Source organism: Grus americana, chromosome 1 (assembly GCF_028858705.1).
Source record: "Grus americana isolate bGruAme1 chromosome 1, bGruAme1.mat, whole genome shotgun sequence".
Classification (NCBI taxonomy): Eukaryota; Metazoa; Chordata; class Aves; order Gruiformes; family Gruidae; genus Grus; species Grus americana.
In genome coordinates this window covers 98,451,763-98,478,708 of record NC_072852.1, presented here as the reverse complement: position 1 = coordinate 98,478,708, position 26,946 = coordinate 98,451,763, and the positions used below count along the sequence as shown (strand labels likewise).

At 36.9% G+C, this 26,946-nt stretch overlaps 1 protein-coding gene across 2 annotated transcripts in view; it reads right to left on the bottom strand.

Annotated features, from left to right (window-relative positions):
- Positions 1-26,946, bottom strand: part of NECTIN3 (nectin cell adhesion molecule 3) — a 71,557-nt gene that overhangs the window by 20,629 nt on the left and 23,982 nt on the right. For both annotated transcript variants that reach the window (XM_054836858.1, XM_054836849.1), the window contains exons 2-5: positions 20,587-20,925; positions 13,454-13,750; positions 11,518-11,635; positions 8,547-8,698 (exon numbers count right to left, since the gene is read on the bottom strand). In XM_054836858.1, coding sequence (XP_054692833.1) covers positions 8,547-8,698; positions 11,518-11,635; positions 13,454-13,750; positions 20,587-20,925 — 906 coding nt within the window. The remainder of the gene's footprint in view (positions 1-8,546; positions 8,699-11,517; positions 11,636-13,453; positions 13,751-20,586; positions 20,926-26,946) is intronic.

Here is a 26,946-nt window from a genome sequence, read left to right as displayed (position 1 = left end):
TAGGAAGCATGGGGAGAAAATAAAATACAAATCATCTTTAAGTAGACATCTTGCCCTCCTCAAAGTAAGGAGATGCAGCTTTTCTGCTCAGATGTTCATTGTTCATAGTTCATTTACCTCCCCCCATGGAAGAATGCTGTCCATTAGGAAAAACCAAAGCAGTCCTATGTCTTTCCAGCCAGCAGTTAGGAATACTGGATCAAATTAACTGATAATGCCATAGAGTCAATTATTCCACATTGAATTCCCACTTCAGAAATTGTTCAGGGCACTGAGTATAAGAATGAAAAACTATGAGTTGTGTGCTCAGCCAGCAGCACATGAACTACTGATTTTTAAGCTATTCTCTCCAAAAACATTTGTTGCATTAATACAAATTACTCAGCTTCACCTTTGGATTAGTGTAAGAAGCATAGTTAAAAATGGCATGTATTAATCTCAAAATAACACTTATGTTGAGCAAGGAGCTTTCAGGATTTTAAAATAAAAACCTGGAACATTTGAAGTAAAAATTATTTCTGTGCATTCCTCCTAAAAGCAATTTGATCCCTCACACAGACATTTCCATATTCATTCCTCAACATAAAATATCACCTGATTTCATGTCAGATTATGCAAGTAAACAAGAGATTGCCAGATACCAGACTGCTCTAGCATTCAGCTTTTTCCTTTGTTCTTTAGGTCTACTGGAGATGTATGCATCTGTATTGAAGACAGGGCTGCAAGTGATGGGCTGATGACACTGAGAAAGCCTCCTGAGATTATCCCAGTCAATTGCCATGTTACATGCAACTCCAGTTTTTATTTCTGTGCCACGCTGAATAAAACCGGCTTTTGCCTTGCCCAATGCAAGTAATTCTAAAATCAGTAAAGCAACAAACACTAAACATGTTGTTATAGCTTGAATCTTTTAGAGAGAATATTACATGGACAGCCAAGTAGCTCATTATGTCATGTTATTTAGTCAAAATGCCCATAAGCAAGATTCATGGAACTACTACTACCATATTACAGAGGCACCCTAAATTTACCACCACAGAACGTACAACAGATGGAACTGGAGATTTGTCAAGCTTCCAGTTATTTGACAAATCATCACTAAAGATTCATAAATATGATTTTTAATCTTACTATACAGAGTCAGCCATACAATTCTCTCATACTAGACAGAATTGCCACATTTGTCATGATCACTACAAATCGTACTTCAGACTGCACCTCACTGCTGAATGCAACACTTGAAGCTTGACATAGTAAGTAAAGTTTTACTCAGATTTTCAAAGCACGTAATTATACTTGTCTATGTAAAAGTGGTGATTTGTTAGGGAGCTATAAATAAATGAAATTAATTTGACAGAAGACAGGAAACCGAACAAGGAAGATGCACTACCAAAATGAACAAGAAGAATTCAGATTATGATTTTAGTAAAAACTGATTTAAAATGAGTTTAATAATTAACAAAGAAGTAGAGATTAAGGAATCCAAGTTTACCAGGGTTCCCATGTCCCACAAATCCATAAGTCAGGAAGTTACACTTTCAAGGAAGAGGGTTTTGAGTTTATTTGCTTTAGACACAAGACTTGTTAGCTTAAAACACAATTTCAGACAGTACCAGCAATATTTTCTTCCAGGCTATATAATTTTTTTCTAAACTGACTTTGAAATTGTTCATCTGTTTCCCTGATACTGAGGTCTTAAGTCTCATCCACATTTGCAAGCATGCAGTATTTGCATCCTGGCAAGTTTAACCATCACATATGTGAAAAACACAGTGGCAATTACATTTCAACATATTGAAATACCAGTGGTTTATGAAAAGCTTTTCCTTCATAACTTCTGTTTCATCCACCAGTTGTCAGGTTGTCCAGCTGCATTATCTACAAGCACTAATTAACATATTAATCTTAAATTAATTGCAAATGTAGTATCAATTCAGTGTTTGTTGATATGCATTCCTAGAATACATAACCATGAAAACTAATACTTTTACTGTTAATTTGTGTCAGTACCTTTTATTGTTGAAGAATGACAAAATTGAAATCGTCTCTCCTTGTTAAGGCCAATTACAACTAAGAACATGTGAAGTTAACTTCTGATGTCACCCAGAGCTTTTGTGAACATAAAACTAGTTTTTATTATGTTTTAAATTCCTGCACCACGCAAGTTTCCCAAATAGAAAACAACATTAAGATCAGGAATGCCAGAGTACCTTACTTCATAACATTTTGCTTGCAAAATCACATCTCAAATGCTATCTCCGAATTAAGAAAATGTCACTCTTGTCTATTGGTATGAGTCTTTCATACCAACAAGCTATTTAATTACAACATTTCATATCACCAATACCAGTTTGAGTTCTTAATGCTTTCCACAAAACATTAAGCATATCATAATGATTTTAATTGTTCCAAATTGCACTTTATTCAAAAGCAATTTCCTACTGATCATTTTCTTTAACATTTCACTTATGACCCAATGTTGAACAGCTCTCACATCTTTCACTGATGTAGCCTTGTGCTACAACATATTAAAGTATCCATGAAGGCCAGGGAAGTGAAAGTGGCAAAAATTCTCAAAATTTTTGGCTTTAGGTTAAACACATCTTCATGTCCGTTTTGTGTCTTACTATGTTCTGGGCCCTGTTCAAATCCTTATTACATATACCCTGTAGTCATGATGAAAACAAGTGAAGCCCCACAAAAAATTCTTCTACTGTTACATAGCTGTCACCCTTATTAAAATAGGATAGGAAATGTAACTGAAGAAAGCAAAAACCTGTTTTCTGGTATGAAAGAGTAAACCCATCAGGTCCCTCCATACATAAAAAGAAGCCAATTTTTCCTAGTTTATTTCAAAGCCTTTAATAGTTTTCTACCAAGAAAAGCAAGGTTTGCTCTTTACTTCAAATGAAGCTTTAAGACCTTCTCAAACAAAGCACCATGGTCCTTGTACAGTATGTTTAGTTTTCCCTCTATTACTTATTTTCCAGATGTTTCTCATGAAAGTCAGGACCAACTTTCAACAGCTTCAGTCTGATATTTTTAATTTTCCTTGAAATGACTATTCTTGATACAGTTTTCCCAGTTCTTGCAATACAAACAACTTATCTTGGGCAGATGAGTTTTTACAATTAAGATTAGTAGAAACAGAATCATAGAATGGTTTGGGTTAGAAGGGACCTCAAAGACCATCTCGTTCCAACCCCCCTGCTGCGGGCAGGGACACCCTCCACTAGACCACGTTGCCCAAAGCCCCATCCAACCTGGTCTTAAGCACTTCCAGGGATGGGGCATCCACAACCTCTCTGGGCAACCTGTTCCAGTGCCTCACCACCCTCACAGTAAAGAATTTCTTTCTAACATCTAACCTAAATTGACCCTCCTTCAGCTTAAACCCAAACATCTGACTACATGATATGTTTCATATCCCCAAACACTGCATCTTCCCCCTCCAGTACATCCTTGTTCAAATGTCCAGGGTCCATCTTTGCTTCCATAGGAATTGAAAGCCATCAAGCAGCCAACTGTCAGAAAGATGAATGGGCAAAGAGACAGATGGATCATCCTTCGAACCGTTAGCTTCAAAATCTTAGGTTAAATCTTGTCTTGGTTTCAAAAAGCACACCATTGTAAAAATCAACTAGAGAACACAATACTTTTAAACTACAAACCACTTTGTATTTAGCCCACTATGAAGTATTTCAGGGGTAAGGGGACCAGCTCTATAGTACAGAAGAAAATTCAGTACTGGCACACATCTCCTTTGGCTAAAATCTGTCACTTAAGCATTACAGAAACAAAGTTTTGGAAAGGAAAGTGCCTTGGCTAGTAGTTGTGTATTAATACAGTCTCCCCATTTCGAAAATAAAGTACAAACCCCACATAATTCAAGATCCACACTTCAAGTCCCATATCCCTTTCTTTGCTTTCTGCAAGACAGTTACCTGCTGTCAATTACTTATAATCCAGAATTGAGTTGGCTTTGCACAAACTACAAGATCTCTCTCTGCAGTTCTGATTTTATTGAGTGGAAAGTATCTGCCTGTACATTATTAAATGTATGTTTGCAGAGAGACGTATTTATCTCTGCCTCTTAACCTGCTGTTATTCTTAAATTTCCCTTAGATGCTAAGTACCTAAAGTACTTCATAACTCTGTGTAGCCAGGCATTATAAAAACAGCTTGTTCTTTCAGTTGCTGAAAAGCTTATGTTGCAGGTCCCTTATAAAAGCAGAGAAAGTAGCCCGTCCATGAAAGAAGGCTTTTTGAATGTCTGAGACTAACTTATTTTGAAATATATCATTGTTTCTCAAACTATTCCCACTCTAAAGTCATGTAATGGGTAAGGACACTGTGTAATCCTCTCCCCATGAAGTGTCTTGTGTACACAGGTTCCACATTAGAGTTAAACATTTTTCTTAACATTATCTTCACTTCGTTCCCCCCCATTTTGGCAGCACAATAGATATGAAGATTGAGATCAGCCCAAAAGCAACCGACAATTTCTTTCATCAATCATCCATTTTCAAAATTCAGTATACTTTTGCAGTTTCTAGCTGTTATTTCAACACACTAGGTAGACTATTTTAGTATTTCTTTAGGACACAAGAGAACAAATATTATCATTAACATAACCTCAAGCTTGCAAGGAATATTCAGGAAAAAGGTTGAAAGTTCAAAGCCTGCTACATCAGGAAGCATGCAAGTTAACAGTTAGGATATCCTCGGACCCTCTTTTCTATACAGCTGGAAAAAGCAGTTTATCAATAACCCTTCTAATATATGCCGTAGAAAATACAAGAGTGCCTATATTCACAGTGCTCTCAGATATATGAAGAAACACAAGCAAAACCCATGATCAGCCTCTGCTATGTTAACTGTGACAATATCCACTCTACAAGAAGGTGACTGTACTTAGAAGTCACGTGTTCCTAGAATTGCTAGGATTGATGGCTAATAAAGGCTGGCTTTACTTTTAACAAATAGCTGTTTCTTCCAAAGGCAGTCATTTGAGCAGATGACAGGGGAAGCAAATATGTTCCTATCTGAATGTGAAACTCACAGGTCACCCCTCTTGCACATGGAGAAAAGGGAAGTTTCAGTAAACAGTATGAAGGTGAAGGAACACAGAGATAAGAAAATAAAGTTCAATTCCTTGTGTAAAAAAACTTGAGTCAATGTATATTACAAGATGAAATGCTTTACACATCAAGCTGACAGCTTGTTTTGGAAAACCCATTGCTGTAGGACTAAGTCAGAAACTTCAACAACACTTGATCACCTTTGAACTCCACGAGGAGCATGACTTGCTTCTGCTGGACAACTATAAAAACCAAGTTGAACTTTACATCACTGAACAAGTGAAAAATAGTGAAGATATCTGCGCCTTAAAACCAGTATTTTAAAAACTCTCTAGCTTCAAACACCATTTTAGTATTTCCCTACCCATGTAAAGATGTATCCTCTCTTGTAACTAAAAGCTGGTGAATCTATCATTTAATTCCTGTCAACAACTACTCTTATATTTCTCTATTCCACTTCCATAGTATTAACATAAAGGTTAGGAGCACAACAGAATTTATTAAATACAGTTTTATTTTTTAACAATGGATATTAGGACCAAAACCATGTTTTGCTCAGCTTACATTCTAATCCTGCAACACATTTTAACTTAACAGTTATTTTTTCTAGCTTTACAACTACCAGCAGTGTGACTGTTCAGAAACATTAACTTCATAAATCCTCTTTAACAGCTTCATAATTAATATTTGAAAGATGGTATGATCATACAGCTTTGTCTGCTATCTTCAAAGCTTTACTTTATGTTTTTTGCCAAGTTCTAGACAGTTGAAAATAGCTGAGATAGAAAAGTAAGCTAATTAAATGATTGCTCTACAGTATAGCAGTGCCATGGTAACCATTACTATATAATATCTGCTCAGTTAAGTCAAATATTAAGGTGGTAAGCAGTTTGACTTAAACTTTACTTCAATCTTATTTTCTGTACTCCTGACATGAGTCTGTTCCCTCTGTAGAGTAACCTAATTGATTATTTAAGATGGACATTTTTGCTATTTCATAGTCACTTACCCATTCTGAATAATTTTAGGGGCGTTTTAGTTAATTAAAAAAGCCAGTCACACTGAAAAATTATTCTTAAGAGTTACAATAAAATGTGCTTAATATTAATTTCTGAAAACAATACAGGTGCTATATTTTATGATTGCCCCACTTCTCTCATTTTAATCATTTCTCCTATATACTAAGAGTTAATACACTGTTTTTAATCAGTTTGGTATAATCTTCCCTAAGGCATCTACAGCAGAATGCTGGATGCTTGTCTCCATGTTAAACTAATGTGTATGACTTGCTTGAGCATTAGTTGTAGTGATACAGCACCAGATTTATTCTAAGTTGCCTAAAATCACCTGTATTTTCTTAGTTGTTGGTCACGCTACACACTCCAAGATTAACATGAAGTTTTTAAAAACGAAAATTTAACATCATGTATTTGTTTTCACTAGGGCACATAACTTCAAGAACCATGACCTGGTATGATGTCTAGCTAGCTGAGGTTCAGTTTTGACACTCCCTAAACACAGCTAGATTTTGCTATTTGCAGTAAAGTTACTGCAGCAAAACAAAGTTGCTGAACAAAGCTGAAAAGCAGCACCCATGTAAACAGTATCCATCAGTCCACACCAAAGACCAATTACTGCAGCTTAACTATCTCTGCAGTAAACTAGTTTAAATTATGTTGCATTTGCCACAGGCTAGAACATAAGCTATCATAAGCTCAACTAGCATATATTTCTATTCTGCTTTTTCAAAAACTTGATTCATTTTAGGAAACACCATATAAGATTTCATACTTAACCCATTTTAGGCTGTTAGTCTCAAGTCTCATTTGAATGATAGCCTTATATTTTCATGCATGACAGTTACGGTAAATAGCATGAGTTCTACTTTTAACAGATCATATTCTTAGAACTAACAACTTGAAAGCAGTGGACATGAAAAAGCTTGCTCCCTCCTAACAGCTAGAACAGGGCTGAGAACAGAGCTATACTCAGAAAATAACAATACAGTTTAAGTGTATTTTAATGTTACATTCAAGGAGAGTATTTCATCCTATTTCATGATGATATTTTTTTTACTTGATACTTCTTCCAATGCGACAGTCTTTGTAATTGTTTTGAGACTGTTACACAGCCATGAGTTGTTCTTCATAAAGGAATTGTTAGAACCAAGCATCCAAAAGTAACTTCTCACAGAAGTGACTTTCATAAGACTTAAGTGCTGCAAAGTATTAAAAGTTACATAAAATTCAAGCTATTAAGCTGTTTACAAATAATTCCACTTTCTCAAACTATTTAGAAGTTTCCAGTTAACTAGCTCATTAACTAGTCAGTTAATTAGAACTTACTAGTTTTCCCACAGTGACCTGCAGTGTAGTTATGTTAGTCTGACCGAAACACCATCCTTTGTTCTAAAGATGCAAATAACCATCAAATATGAATTGTGACAGGTGTAGCTTCAAACATCCCGTACCTTCAGTTTTAATCTTAAGTTTTCATTCTCATCTCAATCTTACTTAGTTTTAAAGTTCTTACAAAGAAGTCATCTATGTTTGTATCCTGTAACTGGCCAACGCGCACTCTGACAATTCACTTTGTGGAATAACTAATGTCAAGAACTATACTAAAGAGCAGCAACACCATACAACAGAATGAATTTTACTTTTCATATCTGTGTTTTTTTCCTTTACAAATGATAGTATACTAGCACTTATCGATTAAGCTAGGTATCAGCTTATTTTCCTAATCCATTATGGAAATCTGGAGAGCTGTTTCACACTTGTATAGCACTATTTACACATAACCTAAGTCATGCTGTTCTTTCACAAAAAAGGTGTCAAAGTAAAACATTAATTACATTGTGTTAATAGATACAAGGATGTTTTCCAACAGCAGTGGTGCTAAACAGACACATAAATTTGCAATATTATACTAAGTAGATCTGTAAGAGTTCTGCATGAGATACTTTGATTACTGGATATCTGTAACCAAGAAAAGGAGGTAACAAATAACCGGAGTACAACACACGCATTCAGAACATAACCCTAGGTTCCTTAAAGCAGAGCATCTTTGCCTTTTCTAAATGTAGCTGTTCCTCTCCCACTAACATCTGTTTTTTCAGTTTATTACAGACAAGGTACTGTTTATTGTAGTCAATATGTCTTGCCAAAATGCAGGTTAACATCGGAAAAAAGTTCCCCTACCAAGAGAAACTAATAATGTATCAGAAGCACTATGGAAACTACTACCTCAATCTTAAGAACTTCCACTGCATGTTGCTATTATTGAAAAGTCAGTTTAATCCCAAGTTTTACTGTAGCTCTCAAATCCATACTTTCAATAGGTTTTCACACTATTGAAAGGAGTATATATTTTGTGTATCAACTGGCTCTTCAGTTTGCTATTTCAACATTGATCGAAAAAAATTTCCAAGTTAACATACTGCTTTTGCTGAGAAGACAGACTTACCTAATATGTAGATAGTCTTCTGATCACTCTTCTGACCAAGGGAATTAGTCACCTTACATATGTAAGTCCCAGTGTAGTTGTAAGTCAATGGGCTGCTGAACTGTAGAGTATTGTTGACAGATAGCAATCCTTCAGGCCATTGTCCATCCAACCTAAAATAAAACAGTAATATTCAGCCTTTAATCCTTAAGATTGACAGCTGAAATATAATAGTTAAAAATACTTGCCATAGTCTCTAGAGAGCGAGCTTTTCACTGTGCTCTGACATCGTCAGTGGGCTTTCATTGGATATTCTCAGTGTTCACCTGCACATTTGGTATTTAATTTCTGTGCCAAGTCCTTTAAACATCAAATCTGGCACTCGCAAGCTGTCTACAAATGACCACTACTACAACTAAAAACATTATCTTAAAAGGACTTGGAGGAACAATCCACCTCAAGCTCTAAAAAATAACAAAGATGCACTTATACTGCTGTAAGGAATATCTGCCTGTTCTTTTGCTTCCAATTGAGCTACTACAATAAGTATTTCTGTCAGTGCACGTTTAATTTGTAGGACATTTTGACTAGGATTTTTGAGCAAGAACTCAAACAGTTTCTTCCCTCTCAACCTGCCTTTGCTCATCTCCCATCAATTTTCTATCTAAGTTACAGCACTTGGTGATATGTTTGGGGAAACAGTGGTTAAAAAAATGTTTCCAATCAACTAGTTTTTCCAAATCTATCATTTCCCTGTAGCATTCTGCATGTGATTGCAGTAACAACTGTGTAAGCACAACAGGGAAAGGGGAAAGGGCAGAGGCACTGGAACTGTTTTAACAGAGCTGCCAAGTGCCTATTAAACACCTGTGTCATCTCATGCCATTGCATCCCATTTTGCTTTTATCTAAGTATCTATTAACAGCTAAGCAGGACTAAGTCAATGTTCAACCATGTGATCATTAGGTCTCAGTATCTTGGAAGCATTTAGCAAGTATGATTTTTTTTTTTGGTAGTATCAAAAAAGCAGCACCCTGGACACTTTAAAATAGGTACTCAACCCCCCCACCCCAGTTCAAAGTAAACAATCTCCAATAAATGTAGGTTCAAGATAACATTCCCATTGCTTTGCTGACAATGATTATTGCCCAGAATTGTTTCAGCCATATCCAGCTGATAAAAGTGATTTAGTATGGACTTCATAATTCATATCACCAGAATTATTTATTTCAATAAACATTATAAAATAGTCAACTGGTTGGAAAGCTCTATTCTAATAAAATTCTCATACGTGCAACATTAAAATATTATTGACCATGAAAATATTACTAACCTAGCAGATACAGTGTCCCTTTGCTTCCAAGGGATAAAGATTTTCTGGTATGGTAGGTTCTAAAAGCTGTTATAATTTGAAACCAATAAGACAGAACAAAACCCAACCAAGAAGGTGAATGAGGAACTTCAACGGGGGGCAGGGGGGAATTATATGCAAAAGGATAGCTTGAGTGTTTAAGGAAATGGAAAGCACACAATCTCAATACAGCTACTTTCTCAAACAAAAAGGTACACTAGTTTTATGCCAGAAGATTAAGCTTTTCTTGTAAAAGTTGGTTCCGTTTTAACCTTAGAAACTTTAAAGGTGACTCTGAAGCTTGAAGTGCTTTAAACGTATTTAAATGTGTATTTCTTCCGGAATTGGAAATAAGTGTATTGATTAGTTCTTACATATATCTCTAATTCAAATCAGAGAACTGAGATCCCAGTTCAACTGAAGAAACAAGTGGTATTGCTGTTGAAAATCTGACATGCTTTTTTAAACATAGTAATTTTTGTGCATTGAAATCTCTCATCACATTGAATTTGAGCTAAGCATGGGATGGGGATGGCAACCTATGGTAGCGTGTAGGTAAAGCACACATTTTACTACACCTACTTTAGTGTAGCCATGCCATTCTGACTAGAGTTAGCTGCAATACTGACTTAAGATCTCAATGGCTGCTTTTAGGTTTGAGTCAGTTACAGTAATGTTTTGTTTTCCTGTGAAACTGCCATCAAGCAATTCCAAACTTACCAGTACAACATTTTCAAACCACATTATGACTGCAGTTCCTACATGCTAAATTATATCTACCATTGAGAAGGTAGGGAAATGGATTACAGCTTCCATCAGTAAATATTCCTGTGACTTTACTAACAGAAGCACTGTAACATAGCTACATATAAATTTACACTGTCCTTAGGTAAGTTATTTTATTTGTTGCCTGTAGAAACAAAGGAATTTAAAATAGCTGGGTTTAATTTTTTTTCCTTCACAGGACAGATTGTGATCTATGCTTGCTTTTATTGCCTTCCTCTGTCTCTTGCCCAAAGTACATCCATAGCTGCAAAAGCTAAGCAGTACATTTCTGAGCACGGCCTGCCCAATCCATATATTAATGAAATGCGTCTGTTATGTAAGGTTTTTTTTCTTCTAGAGACATATGTTCAAGACCTAGTTTCCATCGCTATGCATTGATCTGCCTTGGCAATTACTTGAGCACTTTTGAAAAACATGACAAATTCTATAATTCAGTAAGCAACATTTGACATCTCAAGTGTAATTTCCAGATTTTAAAAGGCAGATACAGAAGTCTGAGTATTTACAATCTACCTTAAGTAATAATAAAACAGAACTAGTGAAATAAGTTAGATCCCTACTAGATTTATTGGGCTTTGCCCTATACAGTGCACAGGTTTAGTCTACTTTACTAAGTAACTACAAAAGATTTTATCCTGAGAGTAATGACAAACTGTTCAGGCTTGTAAATTTACAGGATATCCACTCACCCACATTCATATATACACACATCTTGTACCCTCTTTTTAAAAGGCTGGATAAATACCATTACAACCCAACAGAAGTCATATACTTGTTTTCAAAACAGCTGTTTACTGTAAGCTAAGAGATTATTCCACTTTAATCATGTGGCAGCCCCTTTTTATAAATATTTACCTGGTCCACATAAATTCCATAGGTAATGGATTTGCATCAGCATTACATCTGAGCTGAACGTTCTCTCTTCCAATGAACCAGTTTCCATCATAGCCAGTTACTGAAACTTCTGGGGCATCTGACAAAAAAAGATTTAACCTATCAATCATCACAATTTAATGGTCAGCTCAGGGGAGCAGAAGATTTTTTTTTTTATTGGGGTTTGTTTGTGTGTGTAATTTAAAAAACACCACCACCCGAATACATGGAGCACACCAATACAGTTCCAGGCTACAGTATAATATGCAGCAGTGTGTTAGATCAGGAACAGTAAGTTGTTTCAATCAGAGCAACTGTCCCACTGCATGCTTTCAGCAAACATACAGCACTTTAGGGAAGTGAGAACACTTCAGAAGAAAACAATCAGTTTGATATTTTTTGGAAGTGAGGAAAGGTAATTCAGAGGTACTTCTCACTAACAAGATACAGCAAAGGATCAGAAACAGCGTTTTGAGAAGCCAGGTAATTAGCAAGTCATCAAAAAATCCACATATGCCAGTTAAAAAGGTTAGTAGTTATCCACTGGCATCATAATGTAGAATTACATTGTTATGACTCTAAAAAGCATGGAGGTCACTTCAGATAAGCCAGAGATACCTAGCTGAAACATTCAGAACCCAGAGAACAGAAGAACCAGTATGATTTGGTATAAGCTCCTACAGCAGAGATGAAGTAGTAGTAGCAAAAGTTGTAAGCATAACGGAAGACTGAAGGAAGACTAGAGAACACAGACAAAATCTCTGCTTCTCGCTTGCCACTGTGTTGCTTACTATACAATTGTTATAAGGTCTGAAACATGCCTTAGCATTTATTTCAGATAAAAATAAGTTTAAGATCATCTTGCCCCCTCATTTCACTTTGAATACAGTTCATTCTCTTATTCGTTGAGACAATAATGGGAACAAATAATCTTTACTTCCATTTCTGTATCAATAGCACTTCAATCTAGAACTTCATTTCAACATTGACAAAATAAACCAGTACTAACAATTATTTTATGCCCAAATAAGTGATTCTTTACCAAACAGAACAAAAGTAAACCCACAAGAGGATCCATAATAGCATAGTTCACTTTTTCTAGCCACTACATTTCTTCTAATTGAACTGACAGACTTTTATGATTTAGGAACTTTAAAGCAGCACAGCTGAGACGGGATAACAAAGGAAGAACTTGAAAATAGCTCTTTTTTATCACATGCATTGCGCAACAAAAAATGGATCACATGCCTGAAGCTTGTCTTAATTGGTTTTAGCTAAGCAGCATTGTAAGCCATCTCACTTCATATTCATGTGTTTTAAAGCCACAAATTTGTTAAACAAGCCTAGTACAGGTTTGAATTACATGAGCAATCTGAAGCTGAACAACAAAGTGTTAGGAATGTATATATTATGTTCCTGTTTCGCTGATCTAAATTAGAGCCAAAAAAGCTTAGTGAGTAATTTGAAAATAACATACTGAGCCGCATAAGACCTACTTTCAACTTGTCATCTCAAACATGAATCTTCATTAGAATTCTTTTTTAATACTGCTGAAATTCTAAGGCACTATAAACAGTTCACAGATCAACTCAGTTTGTTATTTTGTCTGTAATTTTTTCAATGTTAAATATAAACATGAATAATAATGTTTACCCATGAGCCAATATCCAAAAGAAACAGTAGAAACATAACGGTATTCTAGTTTTGTGACTAGATTTTTACTTTTTTTAATACAGAGACCCTAGGTTTCTACTCCTGCGTGACCTACCTCTTATCGCATGCTTTTCTATATATTTTTAATTTCCCTTTTTTTCCTGAAGCAGTAAGTGCTCATCTCCTTCCTGTGGAAGGTATACACCGATAAAGAGGGTAGTTATAAGATATATACCAAGTAGTAGTTACCTTACAGAATACTTACACTGTATGTCCAACACATGAGGGTATCTTATCTCCTTTTCCAAAGCAGGGTGCCTCACAATACAAGTTATGCGTCTTCCTCTTGCAAATCGTGTAGGGACAATCATATACTGACTTACAACTGTCACCGTTTCATTTGGAAACAAAGTAGAGCTGGATTCCATTTCACCAAGACCTCCCTCCCAGTCAATCTCCGCAGCAGGTTTTCCAGTGGCTGCTGTACAAGTGGCTGCTACTGTCCGATTTGCACCATCTATTAGAGGGCTTGGTCCTTTTGTTAAGCTCACAACAGGTTCAACTAGGGAGGGGGAAAAAAAACAACCTAAATTTAATCAAGACTCCACATCTTTGAAACTGTTGCTATGTAAGAGTTAGACAAAATCTAAGCCATTTGCAAAAAGCCCATGTTAATAAGATACCCTAGAAATAAGATCATGTCATACATCAGAGATATCAGCTCTACAGAGCTTTGGCCTCCTGATACTGTTCAGCTTTGTCCACTCATTGAAGTTTAATGTTGCTTTTTCATTGCATTTAATGCACTGACAGGGAATTCTGACATGGTTAGGTTCAAAATTACAGTGCTCTAGTTGCACTGTCTGACCACAGACAGCTGAAGATATTCGGTTGAAACTACACCATGATTTTAGAAAAAGCTTGCATCCTGCTGCACTTTCAAGCATTATACTTAAAGTATTAATCTATATTGTCAGCTTGTGTCACTTCAAAGCTACTTAATTCAATGTTTTAACACCTGACATTAAGAGTGTCAGCTTCTGTTGATCAGTACAACAATATGAATTGATTCTATACTGAAAAGGACAGTTAATCACTAAAAAAGTATTTTATTATATATCCACATACATTATATATAAAATCTATTACGTATACACGTATACTTAATATACACATAATGTTTAGATAAAATTTGTATGGTTTTGATATGCAAAGTTTTAGAGGCTTAGAGAATAGACTTTCTTCTGAAAGAAATCGAGTTCCTGATGTACGAGTCTACCATTGAGGGCCATAGACTGAAAGAAAAGCTTTTACAAAAAATTTCCTTCTTATTTAAGAAATCCGCTTTGGCCCTGTACAAGACATTCACCTGTCGCAGCCTAAGTCAGAAATACCATCTGGTGCTTCAGATACAAAGGTTTTGCTTTCTAGGATGGCCCATTTCTACCATCAATACTAGAAGACAGAAGTTTCCCAGTAGTATACTAGCCTATTACATAATCCCTGCCTTTGATCTAATGAGACTATCAAGTCCTCTGAAGTGAAGTCATCACTACAAACCATAATGCTACAGAATCCACCTCACTGGACCAGTCCTCACTAATTGCAGAGACAAGTCTTGCAACTTCTGTGCCTTTCAGTATCCTATAAGAAAAAGTTTAGTTCATGGAATTTCTTTCCAAGGAGCTGAAGCTGACCTACATACCTTGAAATGAAATAGAGCAGAGTTCACAATATCTGGCAAGATACTTCAACTACCTACACTTTTAAGAGATAAATGGGTAACAAGTGTTTTCAGCTTGAGTGAATTCAATGCTAGAATCAGTTTTTGATTGTTTTCTGCTCAGTCTAACACTGCTCTTGTCTGAAGAAGGCAGTTTATAAGGTTATCAATTTAGTAGTTGCCTTTACTTTTAGTGTAATTGAGCAAATAATAAAAATATGTGGTTTCTGTTCTATGCTTACAAGTGCTTAAAGAATGTACCTCATTACCAAATTGAAGGTTAGTCATTTGGGCAAATACCGAGAGTGGATTAGTTTCTACTTTGTTTCTCTGAATGCCTACCCTCTGATTTGTTAGCGACCCTACTGTAAATAAAGCAACAGCAGGGTTTTTCCAACAAGTCCTATAGTTACTCTTCTAGATTTGAAGCATCTCTTAACACAGCTTCTTTCAAAGTTTAATTCCCTGCTCTCCAACACTAGGAACAACTAAAACTTTCTGCAGTAAGCTTGGATATTTCATTAATGTACATATGAAGCATCGTATCTTCTGGAAAAAGCCTTGAACTTGTCATTATATAGCTTAGTTATTTGACCCACAATTTGGTTTCCACCATTTAACATAAACATTACCACCTTATACCCCCCAAATCACTAGCAGCAGCCTTTTCAATAGCTTCTGTAGTATTACTGAAATGCAGAAATAAACACTCAAATTTACATTTAGCCTTACAAGCAGAGATATACCAATTTCTGCTGTAGCACCCCCCCCCCCGATCTCCATCACAGTGAAATCAATTAAATTAGCAGCTATCATTAGCTTTTCATGCCAGAACTTACAGACCCAAGTCATTTCACCTGGAAATAAAGTTTCATGTATTCTATTCCTTTGAATTTTCCTCAAAATAAAGCGAGTACAACTCCAGAATTTTTCTTCTAACCCTCTGTGAAGGGATACAAAAATCAACAAGAGATCTTAACTAAGGTAGCAGAGATCTCCAGACCCAAAGCAGACTACTCAGTATGCTGCTTCACTTACTGTGCTTTTAGGAAAAAAAGTCTTCACATATTAAGTGACAGTAGTCAGAGAACAGGATATAGACTCGTTTAAAAGTCTAGTTTCTCCTAAGATTATCATTATTAGGAAAAAAGCATACTTTGCTTTCTCAAGCAATATCTGAAATTTGTGAGACTGGTCAGTTTCAGTTCATTGTCTAAGTCTTAGTTTTACACTTGTCAAAGACACAAAGCTGAACTATTTAAAACTACTCAACTTCATAAAATATACTTATTCCCAGTCCAGTGTGTTCTGGTGCTTTAGTTTTATTATACTTCACAAACAGTTAGGCTTCTACTGTCACATCTTCCCATAAATCGTGATTCTTGGACCACACACCAACTACAAGATAACTGAATAACCACATGCTAAAAAGCAGAAAGCAACTGTTGTTATGATCTTATTTCTATAGTCTATCCCTGGGGATTACTTTGTCCCAGCAACTGAAACAAAACCAGCAGAAACCCAGTTACTCATTCTATAGCCTTTCTAGCTGTTTCACTCACCGATTAAGATAAACATCTTGCGAATGAATCCCTAATTACAAAGGGCCATTGGCATCTACCTCTCACATAGGGAAACAGTTTTACTGTTTTCAACTTGGAAAAAAGATTACCAAAGCAGAGGGTTTGAAGAGTTTTTTTGTTATGTTTTGGCTGGCTTTTTTTTTTTTTTTTTTGGAAAGCATAACTTCTATATACACAGACTCTTGTAGCAGTCCTCTTTTGTCCCTGGACCATTCAGTGTGCTATGTGAATCATACTGAAGCATGCTCTGCAGACTTGCATTGCTCACAGTGGTGGTGGGGACACATGAAGGAGGTTGGGAAAGCATTATAGAAGCTGCTTCATTCATTCAGTAAAAACACTACGCTCTATTCAGGTCAAATGAAGCAGGTGGTGGGGACAACGCTTAGTTTGGGAATGGAAACCACCAATCCCACAAAGATCCAAAAGCAGAAGGGACCTGCTTCCACAATGTAAGAGTTCAAGGGCAGTGGCAGTTTTCCCCCCATCCCCTTTAAATAATTGAGTAGACAACCTCTGTCCATTCAGTCAGTGTATCCAAAGGTCAGCATGCATTGATCATCTTATTCATTTATCTTAGCGGAATAATGACACAAATTCAAAGCAATGTTACAGTATGAATATTTGAGTTATAAGAAATGGTCACTGCAGTATGGAAGCTAGACATGCAGCTGCTTAATGAAGTCTCAACTAATTTGGCACATCTGTGCTAGCCTTTTTACTGATTCATGACCACTATGTAATTTAACCCTACTTACTCTAGGCTTCACCTTACATTCACATGGACAAGGACAGATTTTTTTGTTAGTCATGACTTACATTGCTTTATAGAAAAACAACATAATAAAGCATTCAGAAAACAAAGAGCCTGAAATCCTACTGCATTAAGTTTCCAGGTCTCAAAGTTTCTTCTTGGTTTTAAGTACTTCATAAGCCTTTTTCAACTGCTTCTGTTAGTTTTAAAACCAGTTTTCTTCTACCACTGTGCACAGGAGGTCTGGACAAAATTGGCATGATTACAACACAAGCAGTATTATTTCCACTTACCATTAAATTGACTAATTCCTTGGCAACAGAATGACACTGGGAATTGTGAGCCCCTTCATTCCAACTGACATTTACTTGAATAATGTCTTTGCAAAACTGTATTTCTAGTTTTTATTTTCTCTCCCCTCAAAATCCGCAGCTTTATATTTCTGTGTGACTTATCCCACCCGCTAATTAATCCTTTGGGGTTTTTTGTTTTGTTGTTATTTTTTTAATAACAGTAAGTTCGCTAATTTATCTGCTTGATACTTATTCTTGGCCTGGAGTATTGTGGGGTACTTAAGAATGTGTACATCTCATCAGCTACAACTTTTCAAACACCATTACTTTATTAGAACTGTCTGAGAGGATCCATGTGCCATAATGTCTGACACGCATCTTCCCTTAATTCCTTATTGTAAGAATTTCTACAGTAGCATGTCTGGGATCTATTAGTGGTGACAGACCATTTGCTATTCTCATCTGTGCAGCTCTTGTTCTTCACTTGTAGCACTGGTAAGAGCTAGCCTGCAGAAGAACAAGATCTACTTTATCAATACCTATGCTGAGAAATGTAGCTTAGCAAGACAGTAGGAGTCAAAGTGAACCAAGTATTTAAAATAGTCATGTACAGCGTTCAAGCTAGTGACATAAAATTACATAAGCTCTGCAAGCACACCATCTTCTGCCTTCAAATACCATTTCATCCAGTTTAGTCATCGTCTTAAGAAATTGCTTGACATACAATTCTTTGCGTTTTTTTTCCCTAGTTTAACAAGGTAAGTTTGAAGAACCAAAGTTCTACACAAGATCAATACATCTCTCACTCAAAAAGCATTTTCATATTTTCACTGTCTTTTACAGTGCATTTCCTCAAGACAACATGAAGCACTAACCAAAGCAAACTGGGAGTGAGCAAAGTCACCAAACATGCTAAGTCTGTTAAGCTTAAGTAGTCTAAGACAGAGGTTCTAAATGTGGTCTTAATTGATCAGTGCACTGTAGCTAAATACAGGACATTTTATCCTATAGTTATTTTTTCTTCCATTTGTCTTCAGTGTCTCTGCCTGACAGTGTACAAGCATCTACTACAAGATTAAGTATGTCCGCTACACATAGGAAGGAAACTAATTCTTTGCTAAATAGGAACAGACAGGGACTAGGAAAAAAGGCAATGCTGCTTGGACTGGAAACAGTTACAGCCTTAGGACATGAACTTTTCTCTCCTCACTTAAGGGAAACTGTTTTAGAACAGTGGGAGAATGCAGTCAGAATAAAGCTGATTTTAAGTTACATCAGGTTTTAAATTTTGATTGGAGTTACTCCATGTCTTGAGAATCTGCTGACCTTGGAACTGCTGAGCTCAGGCCATTAAAGCTCAGTTATTCAGTTACATGCATATTCTGAAAATCATTACCTCCCCAGTATTTTTACTGTTTAAGTCTAGATGTCAGTGTAGCAAAAAGTTTTCAGAAGGACAGAAAATGCTCTGCTGAGGCCACATAACATAGCTAAGTCCAACAGAGGGTTGGCTACCCAAATGTACATGCAAGCCAAGCAGCTGCTAACTGGGACAGAAAGGCATCTTCGCAATTCAGAGGTTAATACCAAGTCACCAAGAGGCTTACAACTATCAGCAACCATCTACATCATCAACTATGAAAAAAAATATGATCGGGACCACTGTATGCCTGACATACTTTACCTATTCCAACTGCAATTTTTTATAATATGTATCTTATCAAGCAAGTTGCAGTCCTCCTAAATTTTCAAGGGTAGAATACATTTACTTTCCAAGTTCCTCCTCATGTTCTCCATAAACCTGAAATTTGAAGGGCAGAATGGACACAACTACTGATGTCATCTGAAAAAAATTATCTTAGAAACAGGAACTGACTAGAAGAGATGAGGGAAAGCAGTAAGAACTTGCCACTGCATGTTGATAAAGCACAAGAGCTGAAACCTGAAGTCAAAACACTGCTGCAATAGCCACTTGTAGTACAGGCAGAAGACAGGTGGGAGAGAGCCATAAGGCTATATGCTTTGTATATCACACAGAACTTCTTTGGTCAAGTTACTTGTTTCAAATTGGATTAAGTCACTTGCTTTGATGCATTTATTTTGCCCCACCTTGTGGTGAAAATCAGTTTACATACTGTGCTACAGCCATATGATTAATCTCATAATATTAGAAAGCAGGTATCAAATACCATGAAAATACTAAAAAAGCACATTAGTTTACAAAAATAGAGGTCATTGAGGACCACCTCAGCTGTAGAAAGCATCACTTGATGACTTGCAGTGGATACAGAACTAACTTACTCTATTATAAGAAGGTATAATACTATAAGGAGAGGACAAACGAGTAAGTCTTCAAATTTTAGGATCGAGTAATTGTTTTACCTCATACTGCACTACCAACTAAGTCTACCTGTGCTTCAGTACTAGTCCTTCATGACAGCAATACTGAACCCTCAACAAGATAGACAAAATTAGTTTGTGAAAAACTGAGTTTATGTAAGGCTCACATTTGGACTACCCACAACCAGTCAAGGGCTTAAATTGCCTCTTTCATCTCACAACTCTCATTAGTAGTCTAGGCAGTTTTGCTTTACATTTATACTGTACAAAGAACAGTTTACATCACCAGCCCCAAGCAGCTACATTAACTTATCATATTAGCAACAAATTTATGAGGGAATTTAGACAAGGTGGTAGCTAAAGCTATGTTTGGCAGCTTCTCTCAGCACACACACAGGTCCCCAGTATCAGTATTGCCAGGCTTAAGTTCTAAAGCACTGTCCAAATGTTTGATTAGCACAATGCCTAAATAGGAACTGCTTATTTATATTTAATATCTGGGAAAAAAAAAATAAAAATCAAAGAGCAAGTTCTAAAGCAGCAAGATCCAAAAGAAGTGTCCTCAAAGTCAGAAAGAATACCAAGACATCTGTTATGAAAGACTGGCAAATACATTTTTTGTATTGTCACTGGGTTAAAAGGTAAAATGCAATATATTACTAAGTTTGCAGAATTTCACCTCCTTTTATAAAGAAGTTGACTTACCTAGTACTGTTACAGTCGTCGATGACTGTGTATTTCCAAGTGGGAATGTAACTGCCTTGCAAATATATTCTCCTGCATCAGAAAAGGTTACATTTTTTAAGATGATTGTTGCATCAGTAAGTGAGTAGTTTTTAAATGACACTCTTCCTTGGTATTCTCCTTGAACAGATATTCCATATTCAGGATGATGAACAGCAATAGTCTGTGAAGTTTTACCATGTATCTTCTCCCAAGAAACTTGTGTTATCGTTTCATTTACATCAATTATGCATTTCAGTGCAACCTTCTTCCCCAAAACTGCTGTCACATGTGGATCAACAATTGGTCCAGCTAAGGCACCTAAAAAACAAAGCAATCATTAGTCCGTACACAAGAAGGTTGTGCCTCTAAGACTTCACATTAAGCCTTCTTCAATAATTAGCTTGCCTTTTTCAGAGAGAATTCCTACTTTCTTCTGAATAACCATATTCTAGCTGATTCACAGCAGTGTGGAAACATTATAAAAGCATGCTTTAAGCAGAAACATCAAAGCTAAGTGTAGATTGACCATTCTTCAGAGAATACTAATAGACAGCTTTCTATAAAAATGACCTGATAATTGTGTAACTGGTATATCAGTCATTTGAGAATTTAACTAGATATGAGCATTGTGTGTATTCAGATTTACTGAAAAAACAGTAATCAGACATGGTATTTTAGCAGCTTGATTACTGATCCAGAGCATCAGGTAAAAATTTAAGTTGAAAGTAGAAGTAAGTGCAGTAATTTAAAAGATAAGATTCCTAATAAAGATAATTTAAGGAGAAATGTGTAAGTGAAACTTCTACCACTTACCATACGAATAACAAATTAAAAAGCAAAGCAACAATAAAAACCAAATAAGAAACCCCCAAGCCCCACAAACTACGCCATCTTAACAGTGATGGTCAAGAATTCAATTTTAGCTTTGGTATCCTAGTTCCAAAGACATGTACAATTATACATAGACGATCTTTCTGCCACACTGTAGTGCGGTGTTTTCACACTAGATCTTCCTCTGTATTAACACAGTAAATATGTAATAATAGGTATAGTCAGTGTTTGCTTAAGATTCAATGTATTTCCATTTAATACCTAAAATACTCTCCACAGTAGCAACTACATTCTAAGCTCAGCATTTCACACCACCTCCTTTCAAGAAAGGAAATCTACCAGGACAAAGCAGTTCATTTAACCACAGGTTCAAAATTTCTTTTCCAAACACATGCTCTAGCAATTTCAATCATTCATTCTCTTGGAGTAAACTAACATGATGAAAAAGAACTAAAGCCTTAGCCCTGTATTTCTTTCTACTGTGTTTAAGTTTTAACAGAGTCATTTCAACTGTTCTGATTTTCTCTTCCATTATCAATCAGTACTCAAGCTGTTGCTGATAAAGTTCACCCATGGAACTAGATTGAAGTCTAAATTTTAGTAGCCTTATTTTCACAAGCATAAAGAGGTCATTCAACTGGAGACATTAACCACCGTTTCAGTCAACAAGTTCCCACAAAAGCAAAACCATGTGTACAGGACAAAGTTATCTATATGCCTTTATGTAAGAGCCCATTGTTGAAAGCTTTCCATTTCCCATCAATTGATTTTTTCAGTGTTCAAACCATAACTAAGTCAACCGAGTCACCTAAACAAGTGATTTAAAGATTCAGCTATGGATTTCTTCAGTATAGAACTACCAACTAATGCCAATAATAAGAAAACATTAAGTTGCACAAATAAATCAAACTAAGCTAGAACTTTATACCAAGATTGTTGATATGCCAGTCACTAAGAGGGGTTGGTGAGGGGAAAAAAAATAGCCAGAAAATGCAAACAACTGAATAAATAAGTTTCATAGACAGAATATCTACCATGACTAATCCATGAGCAATGAAAGAACATTTTGTCTAGTCTTCTCGTGCCTCTGGAACCAATATGGAATTCTTGAGATAAACGTTGGAAAGAGGGCAACTGTTTGAACACTGAAACACACAGAATTCTACCCAAACTTTTGTCTCCACTTGCCATTGCTACGTTTAAGTGGAACACTCCTCAAGAAGTATTTAACTATTGCTTTCTACCTTATATCTAAATAAGGGTCACAAGTTACATTTCTGCAATGCATTTTAGAATGTACAGAATACATGTATTCTGCAATGTCATTTAAATAAAGAAAATCACACTTCTGTTCAGAAATCAGCTATTTGCAATATCTAAGTCTACTGAACCTTAACATAATGATCAGCTGTATATAACTCCAACAAACTTAGTACAGAAAAACCCTACAATTAAACTTACACAAAAGCTGCTCAGACTTCTGGAAAGGTAACAAACTGAATTGGAAAGTCATCCTACACCAGCTGTTTTGTTTCAAATTTTCTTTTTTGATAACTACTTCCAATAATTAGAGGCTTTAGCTAAAACCAACCAGAGTACATTTAAGAAGTCAATACTCAACTAACAGTTATCTCTCTTTCAAGATATGAAAATACTACAGTTTTTCCACCAAGGAATACTTCTAACAGCTCACTTGTCCCACAAGAACATTATGTTCTCATATGAGTTGCATGAATATTTTCATTAGTCAAACTTTTTTATTGCTGCTACCCTCAAGATTTAGACTGAACTGAGCAGGCCTCATTTATATACATCCACACACTGGCAGCTATAGAACAATAATCAGTTACATCTTTTTGTTCATTTATCTTCTCCAATAAACGAAGTAGAGCCAATAGATCATTACACTAAATTTTACACATTTATCTCATCTTCTGACACATGTTCAGACTCCAAAGACAAGAAAAACCCCAACTCATCTATACTAATCATTTATCTCGTACTTATATATAGTTTATAAAACAGTGTTTATACTCCAAAGGATTTAAAGTTTTAAAAATAGCTTAAAGCCCAAGTCAGAACAACCACATCTTTAACTTGCAATAGCATCTCTGGTTTTTATCTTCAGCCAGTTATTATTTATTCTTTTGGTTGCTGAGCAATCAAGCTAACAGTTCAAACCAGAAAGTTAATTACTATGCTGATATGCAGGGCTCTCCAAGACTCAAGGCTCTAAGAGGTATTTCCTGTGACAGATATTTTCATTTGAGAGTCAATATTTTGCTCAAAGATTGTACCTGAATAATGAGTAACAACTACATGCCTGTTCCAAAATAAAGCTTTAGAGGCTTATGATGCACAAGGTTCTGAAGAATAAGACACTTCAAGGCCACATTACTCATCTTCTTAAGTGATCCAAGGTACTAATGCATAGGACATACTGTTTTAATAAAGCCTAGCTCTCCTCCTTTTGAAATCTAATACTGAAATCTGACCTTGTTTGCTTGCGCGTTCACAATATCGAAATCCTTGCTTATTCTCAACATCCCTTAAGGAAACCATTTGTATTCACTTACTAATCAAGATCTTATTTTGTAACTTCTTAAGGCAAAAACAGCATCATAAAGTTTTCTTACATGTTTCTTTATATTTGACAAAGTTTTCGTGGATCTTTTTTACCCTTTGTTTTACACGCTTGGAAGACAGGAAAAATAGCTTATGCCTTCCCTCTGATTTCCTCAGTCATGTGTGCTCTGACAGGTCATATATTCCAGCATACCTTTGAAACATGGAATGAGGTTCTCTCATAACCTGCTTATTGAAGATACTGTCAGATGACTTGCTGGTGGGTTACAATAATTGAGTATCATATTGTGATATGGCACATGATATTGTGATATCTCATTCATTTCAAAGCTTTGTACCTAAATATCATTGAGCCTGTAGAAGTGTTTCAGAAGTTCTTGTCTCTACCAATCAGCCAGACTTCATAGAATGGTTTGGGTTGGAAGGGACCTCAAAGATCATCTAGTTCCAACCCCCCTGCCATGGGCAGGGACACCCTCCACTAGACCACATTGCCCAAAGCCCCATCCAACCTGGCCTTGAACACTTCCAGGGAGGGGGCATCCACAACCTCTCTGGGCAACCTGTTCCAGTGCCTCACCACCCTCACAGTAAAGAATTTCTTCCTAACATCTAACCTAAATCGACCCTCCTTCAGCTTAAACCCATTACCCCTTGTCCTGTCACTGCACCCCCTGATAAACAGTCCCTCTCCAGCTTTCCTGTAGGCCCCTTCAGGTACTGGAAGGCCGCAATGAGATCTCCCCAGAGCCTTCTCTTCTCCAGGCTGAACAACCCCAACTCTCAGCCTGTCCTCACAGGAGAGGTGCTCCAGCCCTCTGATCAGCTTCGTGGCCCTCCTCTGGACTCGCTCCAACAGCTCCATGTCTCTCCTGTACTGGGGCCCCCAGAGCTGGATGCAGTACTCCAGGTGGGGTCTCACAAGAGCGGAGTAGAGGGGCAGGATCACCTCCCTCGACCTGCTGGTCACACCTCTTTTGATGCAGCCCAGGACACAGTTGGCTTTCTGGGCTGCAAGCGCACACTGCCGGCTCATGTTGAGCTTCCCATCAGTCAATACCCCCAAGTCCTTCTCCTCAGGGCTGCTCTCAATCCATTCCTCACCCAGCCTATAGTCATGCTTGGGATTGCGCCGACCCACGTGCAGGACCTTGCACTTGGCTTTGTTGAACTTCATGAGGTTCGCATGGGCCCACCTTTCCAGCCTGTCAAGGTCCCTCTGGATGGCATCCCTTCCCTCCAGCGTGTCGACCACACCACACAGCTTGGTGTTGTCAGCAAACTTGCTGAGGGTGCACTCAATCCCACTGTCCATGTCGCTGACAAAGATGCTGAACAGTGCCGGTCCTAGTACCGACCCCTGAGGCACGCCACTCGTCACCGTTCTCCACTTGGACATTGAGCCATTGACCACAACTCTGAGTGCGACCATCCAGCCAATTCTTCATCCACCAAGTGGTCCATCCATCGAATCCCTGTCTCTCCAATTTAGAGACAAGGATATTGTGTGGGACAGTGTCAAATGCCTTGCACAAGTCCACATAGATGATGTTAGTTGCCCTTGCCTTATCCACCAATGCTGTAACACCATCATAGAAGGCCATCAAATTTGTCAGACACGATTTGCCCTTAGTGAAGCCGTGTTGGCTGTCACCAATCACCTCCTTATTTTCCATGAACAGCTCCTTTAATGAAACAGTTCATACTACTGGTCAGATTGCATGGGCAACAGACAGGGCATTTACATTGTCTGGAGCAGCAAGGGATTATCCAGTATTTTTTCATATGCAGCCTGGTATTCCTATCTCCAGTACCTTTAGATGGTTCCATTTAAGCTAAGTCCCTACGCACTAATTGATTTTTTGATCACACAGCAATCCAATCCATACTGGTAATACTTCACACGTCCAAGTCTATCACAAAACTACCTTGTGCCTAAAGCTAACAGAAGTTAAGCAAGTGGATACTCTTCCTAGTTGATTTACTGGACACATCCATTTTCCAATCTATTTGCAAACATGCTAATAAGACTCTCAACCTGTTTTGCAGATAACACTGGTAGTTGCATGCAGACACTAACAGTCCACATCTCAGCTTCTCAAATTGCAACAGTTCCCCTCTATCTCTAATTTCAACAACTGAGAGGACTTTTAATAAAGCAGTCATTTACTACTCATGGCTCCACACTTGCTAATTAATACCATGAGATCACTCTACCTCAACTTGAAGTCTTAAAAAAAATTATTTCAAAGCTGAACAATGGTTATCTCATTTGAGAGTGCAGGGAAGGAAAGCATAAGCTTCTTGTACTAAAAGTTTTGGTAAAACACCTTCCAGAGGAACATAGTTTTGGTCCTTTGAGTTATGATACCTTCCGCTCCCATCCTCAAAATGAGCTGAAGCATCTCTTCATTTTCCCACCCACCCTTCACATCACCACACAGACCGGATTTCAAGGTCCAGTACTGCAAATGTATCTCAGTCCAAATTGTACAAGCTATTGTTTTATTTCAGATAAACACTAGCTTTCATCTTTTCTTCAAAGTTTTTATCAGGTTTACATTGTGTTCGCTACGTCTCCAGTTTCAGACCATTGCAAGGATCTTCTACAAAATGGCAAGGCGCTTACCATTCTCACTTGTCAAAAAGCAGTTTGAAGAGTAAACATAACAGGAAAATCCCTAAAACTCACTTCTAGCATTAAAAGCCACAGAACTAAGAGCTATCAAATATCAACCGCGATAACAGATGCTGTTCACTAATAATTCTTAATCAAGCTTCTTTCACTAACTGAAAAAAAATACTGAGTAAATACAGGGTCTTGAAAATATGACCTTCTTAATATAACAAAGGACTCATGCTACAAAATGAGAGTAGTCTCCACACCTCCAGCCTTGTTATTTGTAATAGGTAGCAGATTTA